This window comes from Sceloporus occidentalis, unplaced genomic scaffold (genome assembly GCF_023333645.1).
Source record: "Sceloporus occidentalis isolate IW3139 unplaced genomic scaffold, rSceOcc1.0.p SCAF_5, whole genome shotgun sequence".
NCBI lineage: Eukaryota > Metazoa > Chordata > Lepidosauria > Squamata > Phrynosomatidae > Sceloporus > Sceloporus occidentalis.
The window spans coordinates 187,792,631-187,813,885 of NW_028316985.1; the positions used below are offsets into that span (position 1 = coordinate 187,792,631).

At 46.0% G+C, this 21,255-nt stretch overlaps 1 protein-coding gene across 1 annotated transcript in view; it reads right to left on the reverse strand.

Annotated features, from left to right (window-relative positions):
* EXOC6B (exocyst complex component 6B) overlaps window positions 1-21,255 on the reverse strand; it is a 249,521-nt gene that overhangs the window by 183,652 nt on the left and 44,614 nt on the right. The window contains exon 6 of the mRNA XM_089526458.1: window positions 18,799-19,003. Within this exon, the coding sequence (XP_089382584.1) occupies window positions 18,799-19,003 (205 nt within the window). The remainder of the gene's footprint in view (window positions 1-18,798; window positions 19,004-21,255) is intronic.

Consider the following 21,255-nt stretch of genomic DNA (forward strand, 5'->3'; position numbering starts at 1 on the left):
CTTCAGCCAAAAAGGGAAACACAGAGAGATGCCCATCTGACCTCTGTTCAAAGGCAACCAAAGAGGACCCCTCCTTTGAAGGAGAGACTGGCCCTCTTTTCAATCCCATCACCACCACCATCACACAAGGACTGATATCTGGGGGAACGGAGCATAGCTTCCACAGACTCTCTTTAGTAGGAGAACTTAACACACCAACAGTGATTCCACCCTAAGAACATCATACAATATTCTTCCCCAAAAGACCTGTTGACAAAGCCTCTCTTGTGAAGAAAACTGCATGCTGCAAAAACTCAGCCTGTTGCATAATCTATTTTTTTTCCACTTAGCATGGTGGATTATTTGACCACAAGATGTTCACATTGCTTCATTTTGCAAGGGGAAAAATTAGTGTCACTCTGTTCTGCTTTGGTCAGACATCACTTGGAATGCTGTTTCTAGTTCTGGGGATCATAATCCAAGGAGATTATTGACAAACCTAAACGCCCTAAAGCACTGGTTCCCAAACTTTGGTCCTCCCGGTATTTTGGACTGCAGCTCCCAGAATTCCTGATTGTTGGCCAAGCTAGGTGGGATTTCTGGGAACTGAAGTGCAAAACATCTGGAGGACCAAAGTTTGGGGACCATTGCCCTGAAGGCACCAGATCCCATCTGATCTTGGAAGCTAAGCAGGGTCAGCCCTGCTTAGTACTTGGATGGGAGGATGCCAATTAATAGCAAGCGCCAGAGGCAATATTTCAGAGAAAGAAACTGGCAAAACCACCTCTGAGGATTTGCCAAAGAAAACCCCAGGGGAAATTCATGGAGTTGCCATAAATTGACAGATGACTTGAAGGCACATACACACTCAAACAAAGCTGGAGTGTATCCAGAAAACGGCAACCAGGATGATAAAAGGTCTAGAAACCTCCAAGTCCTCTGCAGTAGCTGATGATGTTTAGTTTAGAGTAGAAATGATTGAGAGGTGGTATGATACAGCCATCTTTAAGTATCTGAAGGGGTGTCATGGAGAAGATGAAGAGAACTTGTTTTCTGCTGCTCCAGATACAAGGGCATGAACCAATGAATTCAAATTACAAGAAAGGAGATTCCACCTAAACTTTAGGAAGAACTTCCTGGCAGAACCAGCTGTTGCATAGTGGAAGACTGGTGGATTCTCCCTCTTTGGAGATCTTTAAACAGAGGTTGGCTGGACATCTTTCAGGGGTGCTTTACTTGTGCATTCCTGCATGGCAGGTGTAATAGGCTCTGGCGTACCTTCCAACTCTATGATTTTATGAAATGCAGACTCCTGCTTTAGCAGGAGCTCAGCTTTTGTAAAATTCAGACTGAGCGCAGCATAGCCGGACTCTGTATTTCGAACACTCAAAAATAAGCTTCAGTCACATATTCTACCCTGCAAAGAATTCAAGGAAAAAATTAGCAACTCTCTTGGTTCTTGGTCTTCTTCAAACTAAAAAGGCAGTCACCATCCCTTACAGTATTAACAAAAGTAATTCCAGTTTATGTCTCTTCCAGGAGAATTGGGAACTATTTAAAATGTTTCAGACAATGCCAATTCTTGGACCATCAACACTGGTCAGGAAACAAAGCCCAAGTCGTGCAAGTGAGAAAGTCATGGGAAGGCTGGCTCTTGTAGTAGCCCCCAGGGATTACAGGAAAATTAAAGCAGCCTGCAAGTGGGAGATTGTGCCGCATCCCAAGGAATATCTGGGGCATCACAGTTGGGCTGGTAAATACAGTTTTGGAAAGTCAATCTCATTATTGTGATTTGCCTACAAGCTGACTCTGACTTCTAAAAGTGTGGCAAGTGATGAATCGCACTTCATAGCGGTTGGCAGAAACTGGCTGAACAAGGATTCAAGCCTTGGTCTCCCTGCTGTCCTAGACCAATACGTCTTCAAGCTGACTCGTTTCTAGTGACTCTCCATAGGGTTTTCTTGGCAAGGAATTTATTCATAGGAGGTTCTCCATAGAGTTCTGCTGTGGCCGACAGAGAGTGTGACTTGCCTAAGGTCAGATCTCCCATAGTCCACTACGCCACATTGGCTCAAGTGAATATTAGACAAGCAATTTATTTTATTTTATTTTTACCCTTACCAGTTATAAGATATATTGCAAACATGCATAAACCCAAGCCTAATTGCTAGTGTAGAGACCCAGTTATGGAAACCACCCTGCTTTTTTGCTTCTGAATCAAGGCACAAACTAAAATAAAAAAAGATGCCAACAGAAGGCTACCAGAGATGGCACAAGACGAAGCGAGGGAAAATATAGTGTATAGATCAAGAGAAGTCATAATGCCACTCTATTCTGCTTTGGTCAGGCCCCATCTGGAATATTGTGTCCAGTTCTGGGCACCACAATTCAAAAAGGACGTTGAGAAACTGGAACGTGTCCAAAGGAGGGCAACTAAAATGGTGAAGGGTCTGGAAACCATGGAGCCCTACGAGGAAGGACTTAGGGAGCTGGGGATGTTTAGCCTGGAGAAGAGAAGGCTAAGGGGTGATATAATAGCCCTGTTCAAATACTTGAAGGGATGTCATATTGAGGAGGGAACAAGCTTGTTTTCTGCTGCTCCAGAGAATAGGAACCAATGGAGCAATGGATGAGAGCTCCAGGAAAAGAGATTCCACCTCAACATTAGGAAGAACATCCTGACAGTAAGGGCTGTTCGACAGTGGAACACACTCCTTCTTCGGATTGTAGTGGAGTATCCTTCCTTGGAGGTCTTTAAGCAGAGGCTGGATGGCCATCTGTCAATGGGGATGCTTTGATTGGGAGTTCCTGCATGGCAGAAAGGGGTTGGACTGGATGGCCCTTGCGGTCTCTTCCAACTCTACGATTCTATGATTCTATGATTGCTTCAGGACAGACAATGTGCTTTGCACACAGAAGGTCACCCTTTCAGCCCCTGGAATCTCCAGCTTTAAAGCACCAGGCAGCAGGTGACAAGGAAAGCATCTCTCACCAAAAGAGCCAGCAGTGAGCTGGGGGTGACCCTGCCCCATACCCAGAGAACAGGTGGGGGTGCCATGACCTTCGCCAAATGCCTACTCTGGCCACAACAGACACTGTGCAGACACCTAAACCCAGTGTGGCAGCTGCAGAGGACTGTTGATGTTAGTTTTACATGTGTTGAACTCAAAGGAAAAGCAAGTAGGGCATGATAAAAGACATACTATTACTACCACATGAGCTTGCAAAATAAATGGGACCTCATTAAAACCGTCATGTGAGCACAAGAATGGCCTGAACCCAGGCAAAGTATTGACGCACATGTAGTGGACATACAAATGCCTCGCGTGGATGGACCCCCAGCCCACCCCGTCCCACCCAACTCCGATGAGCCTCTCCAGTCCTCTCAGCTGCAAGGAGACGTTCCTTTGCATGTCGCTTGGCAGATGCGACCATGCGGTTCTGCCAGTTTGCCTGCGGCCCTCTGTTTCAATCAGTATCACATAAAGTTTAACACATGCTTTTGAAATGTGCACCAGATTCAAAGTGTGGCCTCGAGGGGGTCCTGCCGAATAACACGGACCAGCCCAGCTGCCGCTCCTCCTCCACCAGCAAAGTCACTCTCAACTTTGGCTGAACCACCCGGACTGTCAACGCCCGCCCGCTGCCAACCGGAGGAAAGGTTGCCGGGTCAGAGCCGAAAACAAGGCTCCAGGCAGCTGGAGCGTGCTCAGGACAGGACGGGGTGTTTGTTTACACGGCCGTCTGCTTAGGCAGGAGGTCTCCCCGGGGGCCTTTCGCAGGCTCTGCTACAAAGAGCGGACAGAGGCGGTGGCGGCTGGGAAAGGTGGGCCAGGCAAGGGAGACTCAGCCCCAAGGAGCCTCTGCGGGCAATCAGCAGGTCAAAAGCATTATCCATTTTTCTCATCCTTAAAGTAACGGGGTGTCCTGACAAATCTCGGCGCGGGGGGAGAGGGTCATCTGTTTTTGTCCACATTTTGGGATGTGTTTATGAAATTGTCACTTGAACAAAAAAGTTTCTGCTTTTGTGGGGAAAGATGGATGTAGTTGCACTTTGTGCAGAACCCAATGTTTTTGTGCAAAGAGAATTTTTTTCAAAGGAGCACAACCAGCAGGAGAACACTTTACAAGACCATGTAGAAATAAAAAGGGGATGGAAACAATACATGGAAACACTATATAAAAGAGATGAAAGGATGACAGATTTATTTAAGGAAGAAGCATATGAAGATGAACCTCCAGTTTTAGAAAGTGAAGTGGGAGCTGCCCTCTAAGCACTTTGGAGAAATAAATCACCAGGAGCAGATGGCATAGCAATAGAGCTGCTTCAGGTTGCAGAGGCAGAATCTACTCTAGGTCTAAATAAAATCTATCGGCAAATATGGAAAACAAAACACTGGCCCATAGATTGGAAATGCTCAATATACACTCCTATCCCCAAGAAAGGAGACTCCAGGGATCACAGCAATCCAACAACCATTGTCTGGAAACTCCCATGTAGAATCATGGAATCATAGCGATGGAAGAGACCCCAAGAAGGGCCATCCAGTCCAACCCCCTTCTGCCATGCAGGAACTCACAATCAAAGCATCCCAGACAGATGGCCATCCAGCTTTTGCTGTTAGCAAACTGATGCTCAATCTCTTACAACAAAGATTTTTGCCACATATAGAGCCAGAAATGTCAGATATTCAAATTGGGTTCAGGAAAGGAAGAGGCACTAGAGATCATACTGCAAATAAACATTGGATAATGGAGTGCATCAAATATTAAAGCAAAGTCTTTGATTATATAAGTCATGAAAAACTATGGATCATGTGTAAAGAAACAGGTGTGCTGGAATGGGAAGCAGGTCAGTCAAGGCTGCCTTTTATTGCTGTATCTGTTCAGCTGGAATGCTGAACACATCACATGTAAAGCAGGATTAGATTCAGAGGAAAGAGGCGAGAAAATTGGAGGAAGGAACATCAACAATTTAAGATATGCAAATGACACCATATTACTGGTTGAGTATCCCTTATCCAAAATGCTTAGGACTAGAGGTGTTCCCTATTTTTTCAAATTTTGGAATAATTTTGATGGAGGCTCTTTCTGCAGCATTCCTCCCAAGCCATTCCTGACAGCAGTACAGCCAACGCAAGATCGAGCCTGAGAGCCTAAAACGAATACAGGAGTGCACCTGTTAATACATCTCTGTAAATTCTTTCTAAGAATGTTACGAACATTGGCTTGAAGGCATGTAATAATCCCTGTTAAACAAACACATGCGGCTTTGCACAGAAAGCCAAGAATGCTTGTATAAAAAGATAATGAGGACATTTGGACTCTGATGGGGCAACATGCAGCAATGCAGGGCCAAAGGAAAAACGCATAGGCAAAAGAGCCTCCCAGCGGCATGTATCCAGCAATCACAACTGCAAATTCCACCTTCCCTCAGCCCAAAGGGAAAACCCCTCACCAGATCTCTTGTCCAGAGCTTTTCTCTTGTACTCCATTTGTAAAGGGGTGGTAGATTTGGGGTGTACCTCTGAAGCAAGTTTCCCCCACGCCAAGGGAAGAGGGTGGTTCAATCTCGCCAGCACCACCAACTCCCAGTGGCAAAAGCTCTCCAAGGTTTGAAGGAGAGGTGCTTTCCAGCACATCTGGGATCCAAGACTCTTTCGCACAGAGACACCAAGGACTGGAGGGCCTTGCAAAGTCCACAGCCTACCGCTAAGTAATAGCCCAGCCCTCAGCCCCCCACAAAGGAAAGGCCTCAAGACCCAAGGTGGTCCTGGGTGCAAGAAAAACACTCTGACCATGCTGAGAGGCACGCTCCAGACAGGAGAGGCTCCCAGTGAAGGGAGACCCAACATCCAGGCTTTGAATCACTGCTTTCAGAAATCAAGGCTTATCAGGAGCTCCAGATTCCACAGTGCAACCATAGTTTTCTCAGGCCTCCTTGATTTAAGAGCAGACAGCCATCATATCTTGCAGGGCTCAGAGGTGATCCCGACTTCAACGCTTCCTCAGCAGCACAATCTGAGGATCTCTCCTTCCTTCAGGCACATAAGGAGCCCAGAGAAGCCAAGACCCTCCTTACAATTGGATCTGTGAAGTTCTGGCTGGTGTAATGGGCCACAACTTGCCCAATGGCTCCACATGCAGTCTTTATCTTGATTTGTTTTCACTCCCCGCCCCCCAGAAACAGGCCAAAATCTTCCAAAACCTCCTAAAAATGAGCATGTTGCTTCCTCTATGTCCCCATGCCCTACAAACCTCCCCAAAACACTACCAAAATGGCAGCTGGAAGTAAAGTTGCGTCACTTGGAGTGCACCACAATACTGCAATGAGACCCACTGGGAAGGGATGAGGAGAGGAAATGGGTCCCGTCACTGAGAGAATACAGAGAAACAGGTTTTCAACTGGCAGCATTGTATGCTGAATGTCTCATACATAAAGCAGAATTAGACTCAGAGAAAGGAGGCATGAAAATTGGAGGAAGGACCAACAACAATTTAAGATGACACTACTAGCAGAAAATAGCAGAAAACGTGGAACGATTACTGAAGAAAGTCAGAGAAGAAAGTGCAACGTAGGTTTACAGTTGAACATTAAGAAAACAAAAATAATGACCACAAATGACCTATGAAATTTTAAAGCAGACAATGAAAGCACTGAAGGTCAAGATTTTCCATACCTTGGCTCAGTCATTAATCCAAACACAGAATGCAGTAAAGGAAACAGGAGACTATGACATGGAAGGGCAGCTATGAAGCAACTAGACAAGATCCTGAAGTATAAAGATCTTTCATTGAATATTAAAGTTATAATCATCCATGCCAACATATTTCTAGTTTCTAATGATGGCTGTGAAAGCTGGACAGTGAAGGAAGTTGATCAGAAGAAAATCAACTCATTTGAAATCTGGTGTTGGAGAAAAGTTCTGTGGATGCCATGAACTCCTAAAAAGACAAATCAATGGATCCAAGCCTGGACTGCCCCAAAAAGCCAAGATGACTAAACTGAGTTGTATTTTGGACACATCCTGAGAAGCCATGAGTCCCTAGAAAAGACAATAATGCTTGAAAAGTTAGAAGGAAAAGAAGGAAAAGAGGAAGACCATATTACAGATGGATAGACTCCATCAAGGAAGCCATAATGACAGCCTTGAGTCTGCAAGACCTGAGCAGGACTGCTGAGGATGGAAGGACTTGGAGGAGACTCACTGATAGAGTCACCATAAGTTGAAGTCCAAGGCAATGTTTAAAACAAAGTGTTTTTAGAGCAGTTCAGCTTAACTGTGGAAGGCCAGCTTGAACAGAAAGATCTTTGCCTGTTGATGGAAGGAAAACAGCAAGAGGGTGCACCTAGCTGCTCCCTGTAAGGACCTGCACAACCTGAGGGCAGCCACTGAAAAGCCCTAAATATATTTTGCATTCTACAAAATGACTCCCTAATACAAGTCTGGTCTCAACGAAAACCCTGCGTGCTGCTGGGAGGAAGAATTCACATCCTTGTAAACACATTCCCTCCTCAGATCAATCACACCATCTCATACTAGAAATGTACTCAGTGTCAGCTTGGTTCAGAGTCAGTATCCATCACTTTCCCTCTAATGAGCTCAACATGAACTACACCCAACATTATGCCAAACCCTGCTAAGCGGTGGGTTCTGTGGGAGTTTGCTACTCAGGATGCTCTGCTTGGCAGGATTCAGAAATCAGACGATGGGCAGATTGTTTTGCAAGGACAAGACCTGTATCCCATCAGCTCCAGTTCATTCAAAGGTCCTGGTCCTTGGATCAGTACCGGTCCCTGGGCTATGGGCTTCCAGTCTCTGGAGAGCTTCCAGGAAAGACAGAACCAATTGCAACCAATGGGCACAAGTATGGCTCTGGTCCCTTTCACACTGGAAAAATATCCCTCACTTCAGGTAGCAGGAGAAGCACTGATCTATAGGGAAAGGGGGTCTTGTTTCATTTTCCAGAACTCCTCTGCAGAAAAGAACATTGGTGGGAACAGCACTGAAGTGGTTGGTTTCTTTGCTCTTCTTCCGAATAAGTGTTCTGACATGCAGGAAGCGCATGCATTCTCTTTGTATTTTTAGCATTTTCATTTCTGTGCATGGATTCGATTTGACAAGATTTTTTTTTTAAAAAAAAGAGAGGGAAGCAGCCATGTTGGAAAATGACTTTAAGGAAGTCCTCCAAGATGGCAGCAGTGAAGGAGCTTCAGAAGTGAAGGTGGACCTGGGTAGAGATGGCACAGCCACGTTCAACACAAAGGATGTCACGACAAGGATGATGCCAGGGGCTACAGCATTCAGTGGCACTGAATGCTACCAAAAGAAGGCTCTCCATTTTCCAGAGCAGAAATCTTTCCGTTCATGGTGAGTCATGGTCAGCAGCACACAAAAGGACAGTTAAATGTAAGCCATGCAGGTGGCATGTTTGCCCAGGTTCTCCGGGGGTTCATATTTTGTTGAGGAGTAAGAAATGCCCACTAGACATTTCTCCAATACGAAGCACAGCTATGAAGCTGAGCAATAACCCCTCCACCAGGGTAGAAAACTGGGTGTCTTTGGAACTGTGTTTTGCAGCTCTGTTGCTCTGCAGAAGCACCCACTTGGCAAATGCATAGTCTTCCAGACCAGGCACAATGGCTTGCAGGCCAAGAGTATTATCTGCTGCTTTCTGCCTGATCACTAGAGGCTTGGTGGCATCCCTTTTACTATGGCAGAAGGCCAGCCAGAGCCCAAATTCTGGGGATAAATGTGCTCTTTAAGCAACTCCCATTGGGGACAAAGGAGCCACTGTAGGAGGAGGGACATCTGTGCTTATGGGGGAGTGTGTCTGGCTCCAGGCCCACAAGAGGGACCTGGGCCCCTTGGTTCGATGAGAGCTCTGAGGGCCCATCTCAGACATCACCTGGAGGCCAAAGGACTCAGGAGGCTCCTTGCAAAGGCAAAGCGGCAGAGAGGCAAGCCAAAAGGGTGAGGAAGCCACAACTGCAGGCCTGCCGCAACCGTTGCCAAAGGATTGACAAACAGTAAGATGAGGATGCTGTCTGCACGAACAGTTAAATCTAATTTTCTATAAAGTATACATACCGAGGGTGGGGGGCATGGGGAAGATCCAATAACTTCCATCTGCTTTGCAGGGAGATTACACAAGGCTTGAAAATCTTCGGCTTGTGGATAATTAAAACCACTGCCCAAATGGCACTTTCAAACATGGTTCCGGGCCACTGAAAGGCCAGCCATCAGCATCTGGAAAGCAAGCAGGGCTCGGCGAATATGTCATTCCAACCACTGCATTCTCTGGTACATGAGGAAAGAGGGGAAGAGGGGAAGGAGGAGGGAGTCTATGGGGGAAGAGTGCCTTTGTACCAAAAAGTGGAGTCAAACGGGTTCCATTACCAGCCCTGCTCCACTTTCTAGGCTGGTGGAAGTGGCACCCATTGGCATCTCAGACAAATGAAAAAGAAAAACTCCCATCAGTTCTCTCCAAATATACAGAAGCCATGTTGAGGGCCATGAGCGGACTTGGCATCTTTTAGGGCACGAGAGGGAAGCAACCAAGGTACAGAGCTAGTCAACAGTGGAATGAACCACCTCAGAGAATGGTGGACTCTCCATTGGGAGATCTCTGTAAAGAAACTGGATGGGCACCTCTCAGGAGTGCTTTAGTTGTGGATTCATGCATGGCAGGGGGTTGGACTACATGGCCCTTGTGGTCCATTCCAACTCTAAGGTTCTGTGATTCTACAGCCCACCCAGGGATAAGACAGTCATGTGAATGCTCTTTTTACAAAAAGTAAAACCAGAAGCTTTGCTGTTGGCAGAGTCACTCTGGGAGAAGATGGCGCAAAAGAAGTGACTACAACAAAAGGGTTCGTGTCACCCTTCCTTGGACCTCTGTTTACTACCAAGCATAGCGATGGACTCTTTGGACCAGAAGGAACCATTTTCCATGATGGGTTACGCTCCACAGCACATCCGCACTGGGTTCATCTCCAGGAACCACAAGCTGTTGGGCAATCACAGGCTGGCTTTCCCAAGCTAATGTTCTCCCAAACATCTGGAAGGCAACTTGTGGCATTTCTGACCACTGAGTAAGCTGGCTGAGGTGGACAGGAGTTAAAAGTCCAAAACATCTGGAGGGCACCAGATTTGAGTGGGCTGGAAAAGGAGGATGTAGAGGGAGAATGGGAATCATGTAGTGCTCCAGAAGTTGGACTACAACTCCCATTCTTCTTCACCATTGGCCATGATGGCAGCTCATCACAGATGGACTCCAGCCCCTGATGCTGAGGAAGAAATTCTGTTGTACAACTGGCCAAAACGGATGACAAACCAGGCAGGGGTGACCAAGAGGATGGTTTCCATGCCTGGCAGCACTCTAGGAGCTGAAAGACTGAGAAAGAACGGGGGTGGGGGGGGATTGGGGGGGAGGTTTCGTCCCCATTTTGTTCCAAATTCCTTTTTCCCCTGAGGTTTTTTTTTTTAATTGGACCTGGAATATTTTCTTATAGAATGATGAATAAAGTACAGTATTTAAGACAAAATGTTCACATGTTTCCTGCCCCAAAATCATTTCGGAACACTTATGTAAGAGGAGGAACCTCACGTAATACTATGCACGGTATCAGATCATTACAATTCCTCATCCTGGTTTCCATTGCCAGTTCTTTTTATGGGAATGACTGCATTACATCTGCTTGACACTATGGAAGACTAGAGGAGACAAAATAATTGTCTCTGTTTTTCTAATGGTGATGGCGTCGTCTGTTTTTATTTTCCTGCTCCTTGCAAACTGGCAAAACCCAAAGAGGTTCCTTAGAAGAGGTTCAAGTGTCTCTTACAGTTTAGGGCTTTTTTGTAACAAAAAGTAGACTTTTAAAAGAACTAAATTCAATTTGCAATTATTTTCTCAATAAAGTGCACTTTTAATATACCAATTTTACAAGAGACCAAGTTACATACCATGCATTTTACGTTCTTGAAGTCACAATGTGAGTTTCAACCCATAAAGGCTGCTAATATTGCCTTTTTTCAATTTTCCAAAGTTTTCCAATGTCTTTCTGGGAGGAAAGGGGGTGAAAAGCCAGAGATGTTCCCATTTCCCTCACCCAGGGCTTCAAAATTTCTAGAAATGTAAATCCTTATCCAGGAGCTGCCAATGCACCTTGAGCCCAACAGGAGCGGAGGGCCAATGAAGATGTCCTATGCAGAACAAAGCAAAATTAGCTAAGGTGAGATCCTGAACCGTCTCACGAATGGCACAGGCCAGTTAGAAAGGGTCAGGCACACGCATCACCCCAGTAGTGGAGATCTCAGTATGTCTCCTCATGACGCCAAAGACAGAATATCTCTTGTAGAATTCACAGGGGAGATTGACATGGGAGGCTCACACACAGACAGGTCTTCGAGAACCTGAAATGGACATAAGGGCTGCTGCTTCGGCCTCCGTGGTCTACTTTTCCACCATCCTTTTCTCTAAGAGAATGTAAGAAAGTACCTGCTGAGCCACACTCACAGAAAAAGGGAGAAAAGCAGTGGGCACGATTTGCAAACACTGAGCCTTGCGCTGGCTTTATGCCTATGAGCAAAGGATGCGTTAGAGAAGCACAACGCTTTGGCCATGGCCTCATTCATTTCCCCAGGATGGAGCAGGAACCGCTCCCGGTGGATTGTGCCCCTCGGTATCAGTGCATAAGAAAAATAAATAGTAGATTCCAGAGCAAAAAGGAGAGGGCTGCAAATGTTCTCTCTTTCCGTTTGCTTCTCTGAAGAGGCGGGGGGACTTGTCTGTCTGCGGAGCCCACCATTATCCCATCGTGGCTTGTGGCATGGTTGTTCTTGGCACCTACTGAAGAAACTTCCCCGGAGATGCGTTGGATGCTCAGAGGCAGCACAGTCTGGGGTGACTCCTTTCGCATGTCTGGCATAACTCAGATGTTAACACCATACAATAAAAACACATATCCGATATCCTTGAGCATTCAAAAGATGCAGTCCATCCCCAACCGTGCTAAGGAACCAAAGAAGAGGCAAGCTCAGGACATTCAGAATTTATCACGTCCAGCAAGAAAGCATATTGGACAAGAGGTTCAGAGATCCTCTATAGATTAGTGCTACCAAGTTATAGCATTTGTGTTAGGGTGCATCTAAAAGTCTATGGGAATGGCAGTCCCCATGGTCTCTGTCCCAGAGAGACCCCCCTTCCCTCACCATCACTCTGAAGACAAATAAATGCACAAGCTTTTAAGGCCAACCCTGCTGCCGGCTGCCAACCTCTCTCCCTCCAGGCTGGCTGCCCACAATGCGTGGGTTCAATTAACCTTAATTTAGTCACTATCTTGTTTTGTCAAAACACAGGAGGCTTGGTTAATCCCTTCTCTGTGCTCTCTTTACATGTTCATAAAGCCCTTTTTATTTAAACTGGAATCTGGGGCTCAACTGGTTTGTTCAATGAAGCATGGGTGCTCCGTATGATCTTTATTTTTATGGTTTGAAAATTATTCTTGCACTGTTCTAAATTGTTGGTGCTCTAACATGACAAATAATTTAATTGTTTTTAACTTTTTTTACATAGGGATTTTTTTTAACTGTTCTTTTGTCTCAACCTTCTTGAAAGCCACCTTGTCTTAACCTCAACCGGAGATCTCTCCTCAATGAGGTTGACATAAATCAAACCCAACTTGATGGCAACTGACAACAACAAAGCCGCCTTAGCTCCCAGCTTGGGAGATGGACAGGATATACACTAAATAATTCACGTTGTTGTTGTTGTTGTTGTTGTTGTTGTTGTTGTGCACTTTCAAGTCATTTCTGACTTACAGAGACCCTGAGACATTTTCATGGGGTTTTCTTGGCAAGATTTATTGTTCAGAGGAGGTTTGCCATTGCCTCCCCCTGAGGCTGGGAGAGTGTGATCTGCGGCCGATCGGGGATTTGAACCCTGGTCTCCAGAGTCATAGTCCAGAGCACAAACCACTACGCCATGCTGGCTCTCAACTAGCTAAATACATACATAAAACAGAAAGATACCATTTCTGAGTGGTTACTGGCTGCTCTTTATGGAAATTAGGGAGGCTTACAACATCTGTCAATAATAAGAATTGGATAATTTTTCAGTGAGTCTTAGCACAATTTAACCCTTGTGCCACCATCAGCTTCCTCCACCAACAACAAAGAGCCTTACGGTTGAGATGGCAGAACCAGGGTTTGCCCAGCAATACCTAATGGTGCCCAGAGGTGCCAGTGCCCTTGGTAGCCCTGGGCCACCGTGAGACAAGAGACTCTCCAGCAGCACTCAGATGCCTCTAAACCAAGTCTTAGACGCCTTTCTCTTTGGAGCTGACATGTACCGAGCATCATCGCCTGATAGAAGGAACTGACATGCAACTAGCATCATCGCCTTCCACTAAAAAGGTCAAAACCAGCAGCTTTTTTTGTTTGACTATGATGAACAATTCCCAAGAGATTTTGTTGGGAGACCAAAGTGTTTTATGGCCAAAGTGTCAGCCATAACCCCATGTTAGAGAAAACTGTCTTCTTTCACTGCATTAAAAGAGGAACAATGAAGGAAAGCTCAAGCTGTTGTTGTTGTGTGCCTTCAAGTCATTTCCGACTTACGGCAACCCTAATGTGAATCCACCATGGGGTTTTCTGGGGCTGAGAGTGTGTGACTCACCCCAGATCACCCAGCAGTTTTCCATGGCCAAGTGGGGAACTGAAACCCAATCTCCAGGGTCCCACAGTCCTACACTCAAACGAATAAGCCATGCTAAGCCCTAGGAAATTGCTTCAGAAATAGTTCCAAAACAATCCAAGCAAGCCTTCACTCCTAATACTCCACCTGCATATCAGTAAGTTATAATGTTTTTGCCACTTCATCCAATTTTTGAGTGTGGCATGCCTATTTCTCGCCTCCCCCAGCCAAGCATTATTCTTTTCTGGTATCCATGAGAGTACAAGAGCCAAATGCTTTGTGCTTCTTGCCCCAGAGTGGTACTAGATGAACAATGGCGACTCAGGAAGCAAAATCCACCAAGTTCAACCCACAAGCTTCATGATACTTGAAATACACCACAAGTCCCAAATGACATGGGTGCAAACGACGGAATGAGGGAATATACTGAGTCACAGACAGATCAGGAAAATGGGGCCAGACGTCTGGAAAGTTGGACATATAACTTAACACATCCCATTACTCACACCAAAGCAACCCTCAGCAGACCAAGACAGCCCAAGGCATGCAGAGGCTCAGTCCGAGACTGACAATGCTTTCATCCCTGATCAATTAAATCTGAGTCCAAGGCAGTTCCAGCAGAACAGCTGGTGGGTCAAGAGGGGGAAAATAAATGCCATTAATAAATAAGATATGGAGGACAATGGTTCCCATAAGCTCAGGTACAGAAGGCGGCAAAGCAGGTACCTTCCAAAAAAAAAAAAAGCCTTCTGCCTGTCAACACAGTCAAATTTAAGTTGGTCTGAGACTGAAAAATATTCTATGCAGAATGGAAGAGGTTGAATCTGGAGGCACAATGTGGCCCAGAAAGGCTCAGACAAGAACAAGACCATGCCAAAGTTTAATTGGACATACACACGTTTGGGCTTTCAGGTATGACTGTGCTGGAGCAAAAGAGAAGAGAAAAGAGATAGCACCCATTTCTTCTGAGCCTCTGAAGAACCTTAAACACCACCAGGCATCCCACCCTTTTGGAGAGAGGGTCCAGGCTGGGAATTGGGGGCACTGCACCTCTGAAGCATTCCTGATGCACAGCAGTCCCCACCTTTCGCTGGTTCCAGAATGTATACTGCTGGGAGACTTCAGCTTTGTTCCACTTTAACTGTGCTATAGATGCCAAGGGCTCTATTTTGGCTTCTGTGCTATTTAATATATACATTAAACTGCTGAGAGTCTTTGTTCATACTAATGAACAGCCATTCATATGCTGGTTTTGGAAATGGAGTATAAAGTTTATGCCAAATAAAACTGGTTAGTCTTTGAGTTGCCACAAGGCCCTTTGTTGTTCTTCTGCAGTATGCCAATGACACTCCTCTCTCCCTTTCTCTCGCTCTCTTGCCTTTATGAGAGTTGGGGTGAGGTGCTAAAAGGGCCCCATAGGATCCTGAAGCCATTGAAAAACTGGATGAAGCCAATGGCCCCATGTCCATTCTGGACAAAAACTAACATGGAAAATGCAATGGCTGGAAAGTGGAATTATGCCTTAGAGCCTTTAAAGAGAGGCTGACCCGACACCAAACCATGTTCTCAGTGATACCCACATGCAGTTAAGACACCAGGAATGGAAGCCAGGGGAAAGGCGGGATATTAATAAAATAAACAGCATTTGCCATACCACTTCCATGCCAGCTTTCTCTGAAGATGCCAGCCACAGGTGCTGGCGAAACTTCAGGAACAAACTCTTCCAGAACATGGCCACATGGCCCGAAAAACCCACAAAGAACTATGGATGTCCGACGTGAAAGTCTTCAACTTCACAGCATTTGGCATTATTTGTTTTCCAACAGTCTGGAAACCCAGCCAGGAAAAATAACACACAGGCAAGAATTCTACACAGTTTTCACCAAGTATTCACACAGCCCAAAGTGTTTTGGGGAACTGTTGTTGTGTACCATCAAGTCATTTCCGACTTATGGCAACCCTAAAACAAACCTACTACAAGATTTTCTTGGCAAGATTTGTTCAAAAGGGCTTTATTTTTGCCTTCCTTTGAGGCTGAGAGAGTGGGACTTGCCCAAAGTCACCCAGCGGGTTTCCATGGCTGAGCAGCAGTGAGTCAAACCCCAGTCTCTCAAGCCATCATCCAACGCTCAAACTGCTACACCAGCTGGTTATCAAATCATTCACACAGAAACACATGGGGAGGAGTGCAAAAACCTGTTTCCAGAAAAAACAGCATTTGTGCACAATACCATTTTTGAACGAAAAAATGTGTTTCTGTAAGAAAAATGCTTTTTCTACACCAATATTCAGCAACTGTCTTGCAAAAATTGCCTTGCAAAAAAAAAAAAAACCCCACATGTATTTCTGTACAGAAATAGGTCATGTTGTGCAAATAAAAGTTGAAAACTGTAGAGCAACATTTGTGAAATACTACTCATCCTCGCATACTAGGGTAATAAAACAGGTATTTACGTACATCCCTAGGAAGGAAACCTAGCAGACTGGATCTACCCTTTAGACAGCAAAGCTTTCCAGTGAATCTGCTGAGCTGGTTCAGAGCTGGCTGCTGGAAGGATGTGTCATTTGGGCTTCGTCTCCCATGTTGCCACCTTCTGTTCCAAGCTGGTTAAACTAAATTAATAGGCCCAGCCTTCTCCCCACAATTACCAAGTTTACAAGTCACTGCTCTGCGTGAACATGCCTTAAAAATCCACCCTTCTAGGCAGAAGTAACCCAAGAAAGAGCTAACAAGATGAAGATGTGTGTATAGCAATACACAGACAAAGTGATAGTGCTCCAGGCAAAGTCCACACAGATTGTACAAGGCAGTTCCTAAAGCAGGTAAAGGCAGACCCTGAGCTCCTGGTTTGCAGGTATTTCCAGTGAGATCTTCATGGACTGTTCATTCCTCAGGTGCCATCTTCAAAAGCACTTCTTTGAGAAAGGAAAAATGTTAGAACAGAATCAGTGGGCGAGCTGCACCAAATCTGTGAATCTGGAGCAAAATGGATTGTCTCGAAAGCAAAGGAAGCGAACTGTCTTGGGGAAAGTCCCACAGCAGGGACAGTGATCCAGGCCTGAGTAACAGCCTAGTCAGACTACAGCAACATGTTGTAGCATGGCTATTTCTGAAAACTGTTCGGCTAAAGCAGTTCTGGATAACTTGTGGCCTCCAGAAGCTGTTGCACTGCAACTTCCATCAGGTCCCACCAGAGATGAGGAAGGATGGGAGCTGCACTCCAGCAAGCATCTGAAGGCCACAGCTGCCCCTTTCTGGTGCTACAGGGCAGCTAAGATATCACTTAAATAATGAAATGGCCCAATCTAGGCTTCTTAACAGTAAGGGGGAAGGAAGCTGAATCTAAGACATCTTTGCTTTAGTGGCCTAAATCAGGAAGAGGAGCCTTTCCGCTGGCAATGGGATTTTCGGGTCTTGCTCAGTGCCACAGTGAGACGGAGAGGAACGCAGTCAAAGGACCGCGCACATCCTCTCCCTTCTGGATTCCTGGCAAACAGCTCTCACTGGACACAGAGCGACTTCGTGGAGCGAGACATTCTCCGCCAGTCGGGCACCAAAAGACAAGTGAAAGCTATTAGTACTTTCCACGAGCAGAACAAAGTGGCTTTTCCAGAAACATGGTTGCTTTCATGCCAGACATTAAATATTTCCATAAACAAGCAAGCTTTTAACTGCTTGCATCAGGTAAACCTGGATCATTTTAATGCGGCCCATTTAAATTCTTCAGAGACAAAGGAAATTTTTTAAGACTGTTAGTACCTGCAATCATTTATTGGCTTTGATGGGCTTCTGAGGAGTCTGCTCCAGTCTGGTTTTGACAATGAGAGCCATTTGGTGTGTTTGCCAGCCCACTAAAGGGTCCACGGAAACACTCTCCTGGGAATTTCTGATGGAAACAGGACTGAGGTTGGCAAGACCGTAATATGGTATGTCCACCAAAACAGCAAAAGTCACTTTACAGCAAGTTATGTATATGCACCTCTCCCTTACTAGGACCCCATACGGCTGGCTAACCCCACTGGCAAGGAGCCACCATGACTCCAAGTATGGCAAACGTTGGCAACAGAAGACCAGAGACACTCCAACCTCAATCCTCTTGGTCCTGTATAGGATGTCGGCTGCTCCCTTCCTTAGTAATACAAGATGCTGCACTTTTAAACCAAGACAGACTATTTGTCCTACATTCAGCCCAGTGTGCTCTCAGTACTGATGGGCAACCATGGCTCCCCAGCATATTCAGGCAAAACTCTTTCCTTCTAGCCCTGCCAGGAGATCTTTCGTGGCCATCTCTCCCGATGGTCTCCCATCCAAGGACTAACCAGGCCCTGATCATACTTAGCTTCCAAAATCAGATAAGATCAGGTGGATTTGCAGTGGTACTATGGTGCATCGTTGGCATGATGCAGCCTTCCACTCTAGATGGCAAGTAGGCTCATCCATAGTCATATGCATGTCTCAAAAGTCCCCCTCCCCATTAGCTCTTTTTGTTATTCTAAATAAATAAATACTCTAAATCAATCAATCAATAAAGTTTGTTCCGCTGCATCACTCCCCCATCCAAGCAAACTGAACTCCAGGGCCTGGCAAGATCTTCCCAGCTTCTTCCTCCAAGCTCAGAGGTGAGAACACTGCCTTTCTCCACTCCATCCACAATAAAGAAGAAAGTAGCTCCTTCTTTTGTGACCATTTCACATCAACAAAGCCATGAAAACGCTTATGCATTTGCAGTCATTTGGTCCGTAGGAACACGTGACCTGGTTGTCCTACAAAGAAATTAAACAGCTACATCATGACAAGACCCAGAATGAGAGCCATCCTCTGGCACATGAAACCAGATACCACCTCCAGACAGAACCACGAATTCTCATAACACACACTGCACTTCTCAAAAGTCTGCAGAGCACACCAACTGCCCTTCTGTAACATTCAAAGGGATCACAAGACAGTGAAACAAATGCCATCCCCCTTGACCGCACACCCTTGTAGGTAACGTGGATGGGCAGAATCCAATGGCACCTTAGCAAACAGAGGCCAAAGTGGCACCCGTGGCCACCAGCAACTCAAGGGGGCTTCCATGCAGAGGAATGGCATACCTCCATCCTTGCCCTAAGGCTCCTCACCTGTTTCATGGCTGTCTCGCCGATCTTGTCCGAGTGCTTGCGAATGCTCTCCAGAAAGTCCTTGAGGTCAGACATGGAAACTTCCTTGATCTCCTCGCGCAGTTTGGGAATGTTGTCCACCATGACCTTGCAGAAGCGGTAGTGGCTCACCTGAGGCAGGTACATATGCTCAAGGTGCTCCAAGGTCTTTAGGGCAGGATAGTGTCTGGAAGAGAAAACAAAACTATTGCTGTTATTCTTATTCTTGCTGCTTCTACCACCCCCAATGCTGTTGTGTGTTTTTATATGATTTATGGTTGCTCTAAGCTTGGCAAGATTTATTCAGTATAGATATGCCTATGTGTCCATCTGATACTGAGAGAGTGTGACTTGCCCAAGGGTATTGGGGGGGGGGGGGTTCATAGCCAATCAGGAATTCAAATCCTGGTCTCCACCACTCCATACTACCTCAATTACTACCAATACTAATTTATTTATATGCCCCCTTTTTCCAAATCCAGGACTCAAGGCAGCTTAGAAAAACTAGGGCAGAGATAAAAATACATACAAAAACACATGTAAAAGCATACAAAAAAGTATTGTTAAAATGCTATTGCATAAACTTTTCCCTTGCCTCACCCTGCGTCCCCACAAGGCATCCCCCTCCTTGCTTCTTGCACTCTGGCGGGCCTGCCATCCTTCCCCTTCCCTCCTTACTCATGCCTTCCTCCTCACATGCCCTTGCCTCAGGCATGAAAGATGGAGGCAGACTTGTTCATAGAATCAGAGAGTTAGAAGAGACCCCAAGTAGAGCCCTGATCCAGTCCAACCCCCTTCTTCTGCCATGCAGGAACTCTCAATCAAAGCATCCCCAACAGATGGCCATCCAGTCTCTGTTTAAAGGCCTCCAAAGAAGGAGACTGCAAAACACTAAAAGGCAGCATCTTCCATTGTCCAACAGCTCTTACTGTCAGGAGGTTCCTCCTAATGTTGAGGTCGAATCTCTTTCCCTGTAGCTTGCATCCATTGTTCCGGGTTCTACTCTCTGGAACAGCAGAAAACAAGCTTGCTCCATCTTCAGTGTGACATGCCTTCGAATGTTTAAACAGGGCTATCATATCACCTCTTAACTGCCTCTTTCTTGCAGAAATGTTTGATGGAAGGGTGCCTCCATGTTCTGCCCCATACCTTGGCTCCTATGAGGGCTAAAGTGTTGAATGAAAGCTTGGACTCTATGCCACAACAGGGACTAAGTGAGCACTGAGTGTCATGCTTGAATCCAAGAAAACCCTCATCAAACTGGAGATATAGCAACCCTACGTTATGAATTCATGGGCACTTCCCACTCTTCTCAACTCAGTCAAGTGGATGTTGCAGCTTTCCACTGGACTGAGTCATGCAACAATGCATGGCTTGCTAATCCAGATTACCTGTATGCACAGGCGCATGTAGGTGAGCAGACCAGCCAAGACCAGGCTGGAAACATGTTCACGGTTATCTACCAGACAACAAAACAAGCTTTGCTCCTGACCAAGAAGGCTTTCCAACCTCAGGGAGGAAATAAAGGAAACTGGGGAAGAGATGTAGGCAGGAATACAGTGCATGTCAAAAATATTTGGCCAGGACACACTGATGTTGGCACCCCCTACCACTAAAAATGTGTCTAGTCAGACAATGGGCATGCTGGTTTAAAAACAAAGCACGCGTACGCACACACACAGAGGACTACGCAAATGTCCTCTCTAAGCAATGTTTGCATAATATCGAACTGGAGACAAGAGAGGCTGTTTTGACTTGAAAATCAGAGGCCGTCAAGAGCGCAACCCTCTGTTTGTCTTACTGAGGTTTATGCACAGCTATTTCCAATAAAATGCATCTCCTCCAAAGGTTGCAGGAGTAGCCAGACCTCAGGCCGGGGGAACAAAGGCACACTCCAGTTTTTCTTGTTCCAAGATGCTGTTATTTAATGTATCACTGGAAGGACCTGCAAGGAACAGCTATGTCTGGAACCAAGGCCACCCCCCCCCCCCAAGGCCAGCCAGGGCAGCGAATATTCTTCCCATTACGCAGAGATCTATAGCCGCAGAGATCATGGGGACTCAGGCATACCATCCCCAGCATCCCTGGAGTGCAGTCCTCCAGTGGAGGCTTCCCTCTGTGCCTTAATCAGCCTCTTGACAGCCTTGGCGCCGTGTCTGTGCTCAGACAAGGGTCTTGTGCAGGGACTCTACACAGTGCCATCTCTTACCTCAAAGGACCCTTGAAAACCAACACCCAGCTGTGTAGCACCTTCAGGACCAAAAGTCTGCAAGACTTTGCTTTAGGTGTTCACAGACTAACACCAAGTCCCCTCTGGATGAGTCACAGGAAGCCAAGGGATGGGATGGGATGGGATGGGATGGAAAGGAAAGGAAAATAAAGGAAAGGAAGATTGTGTAAACAAAGGAGAAAGTAAGAGACAGAGGTAGAAAGGAGAAA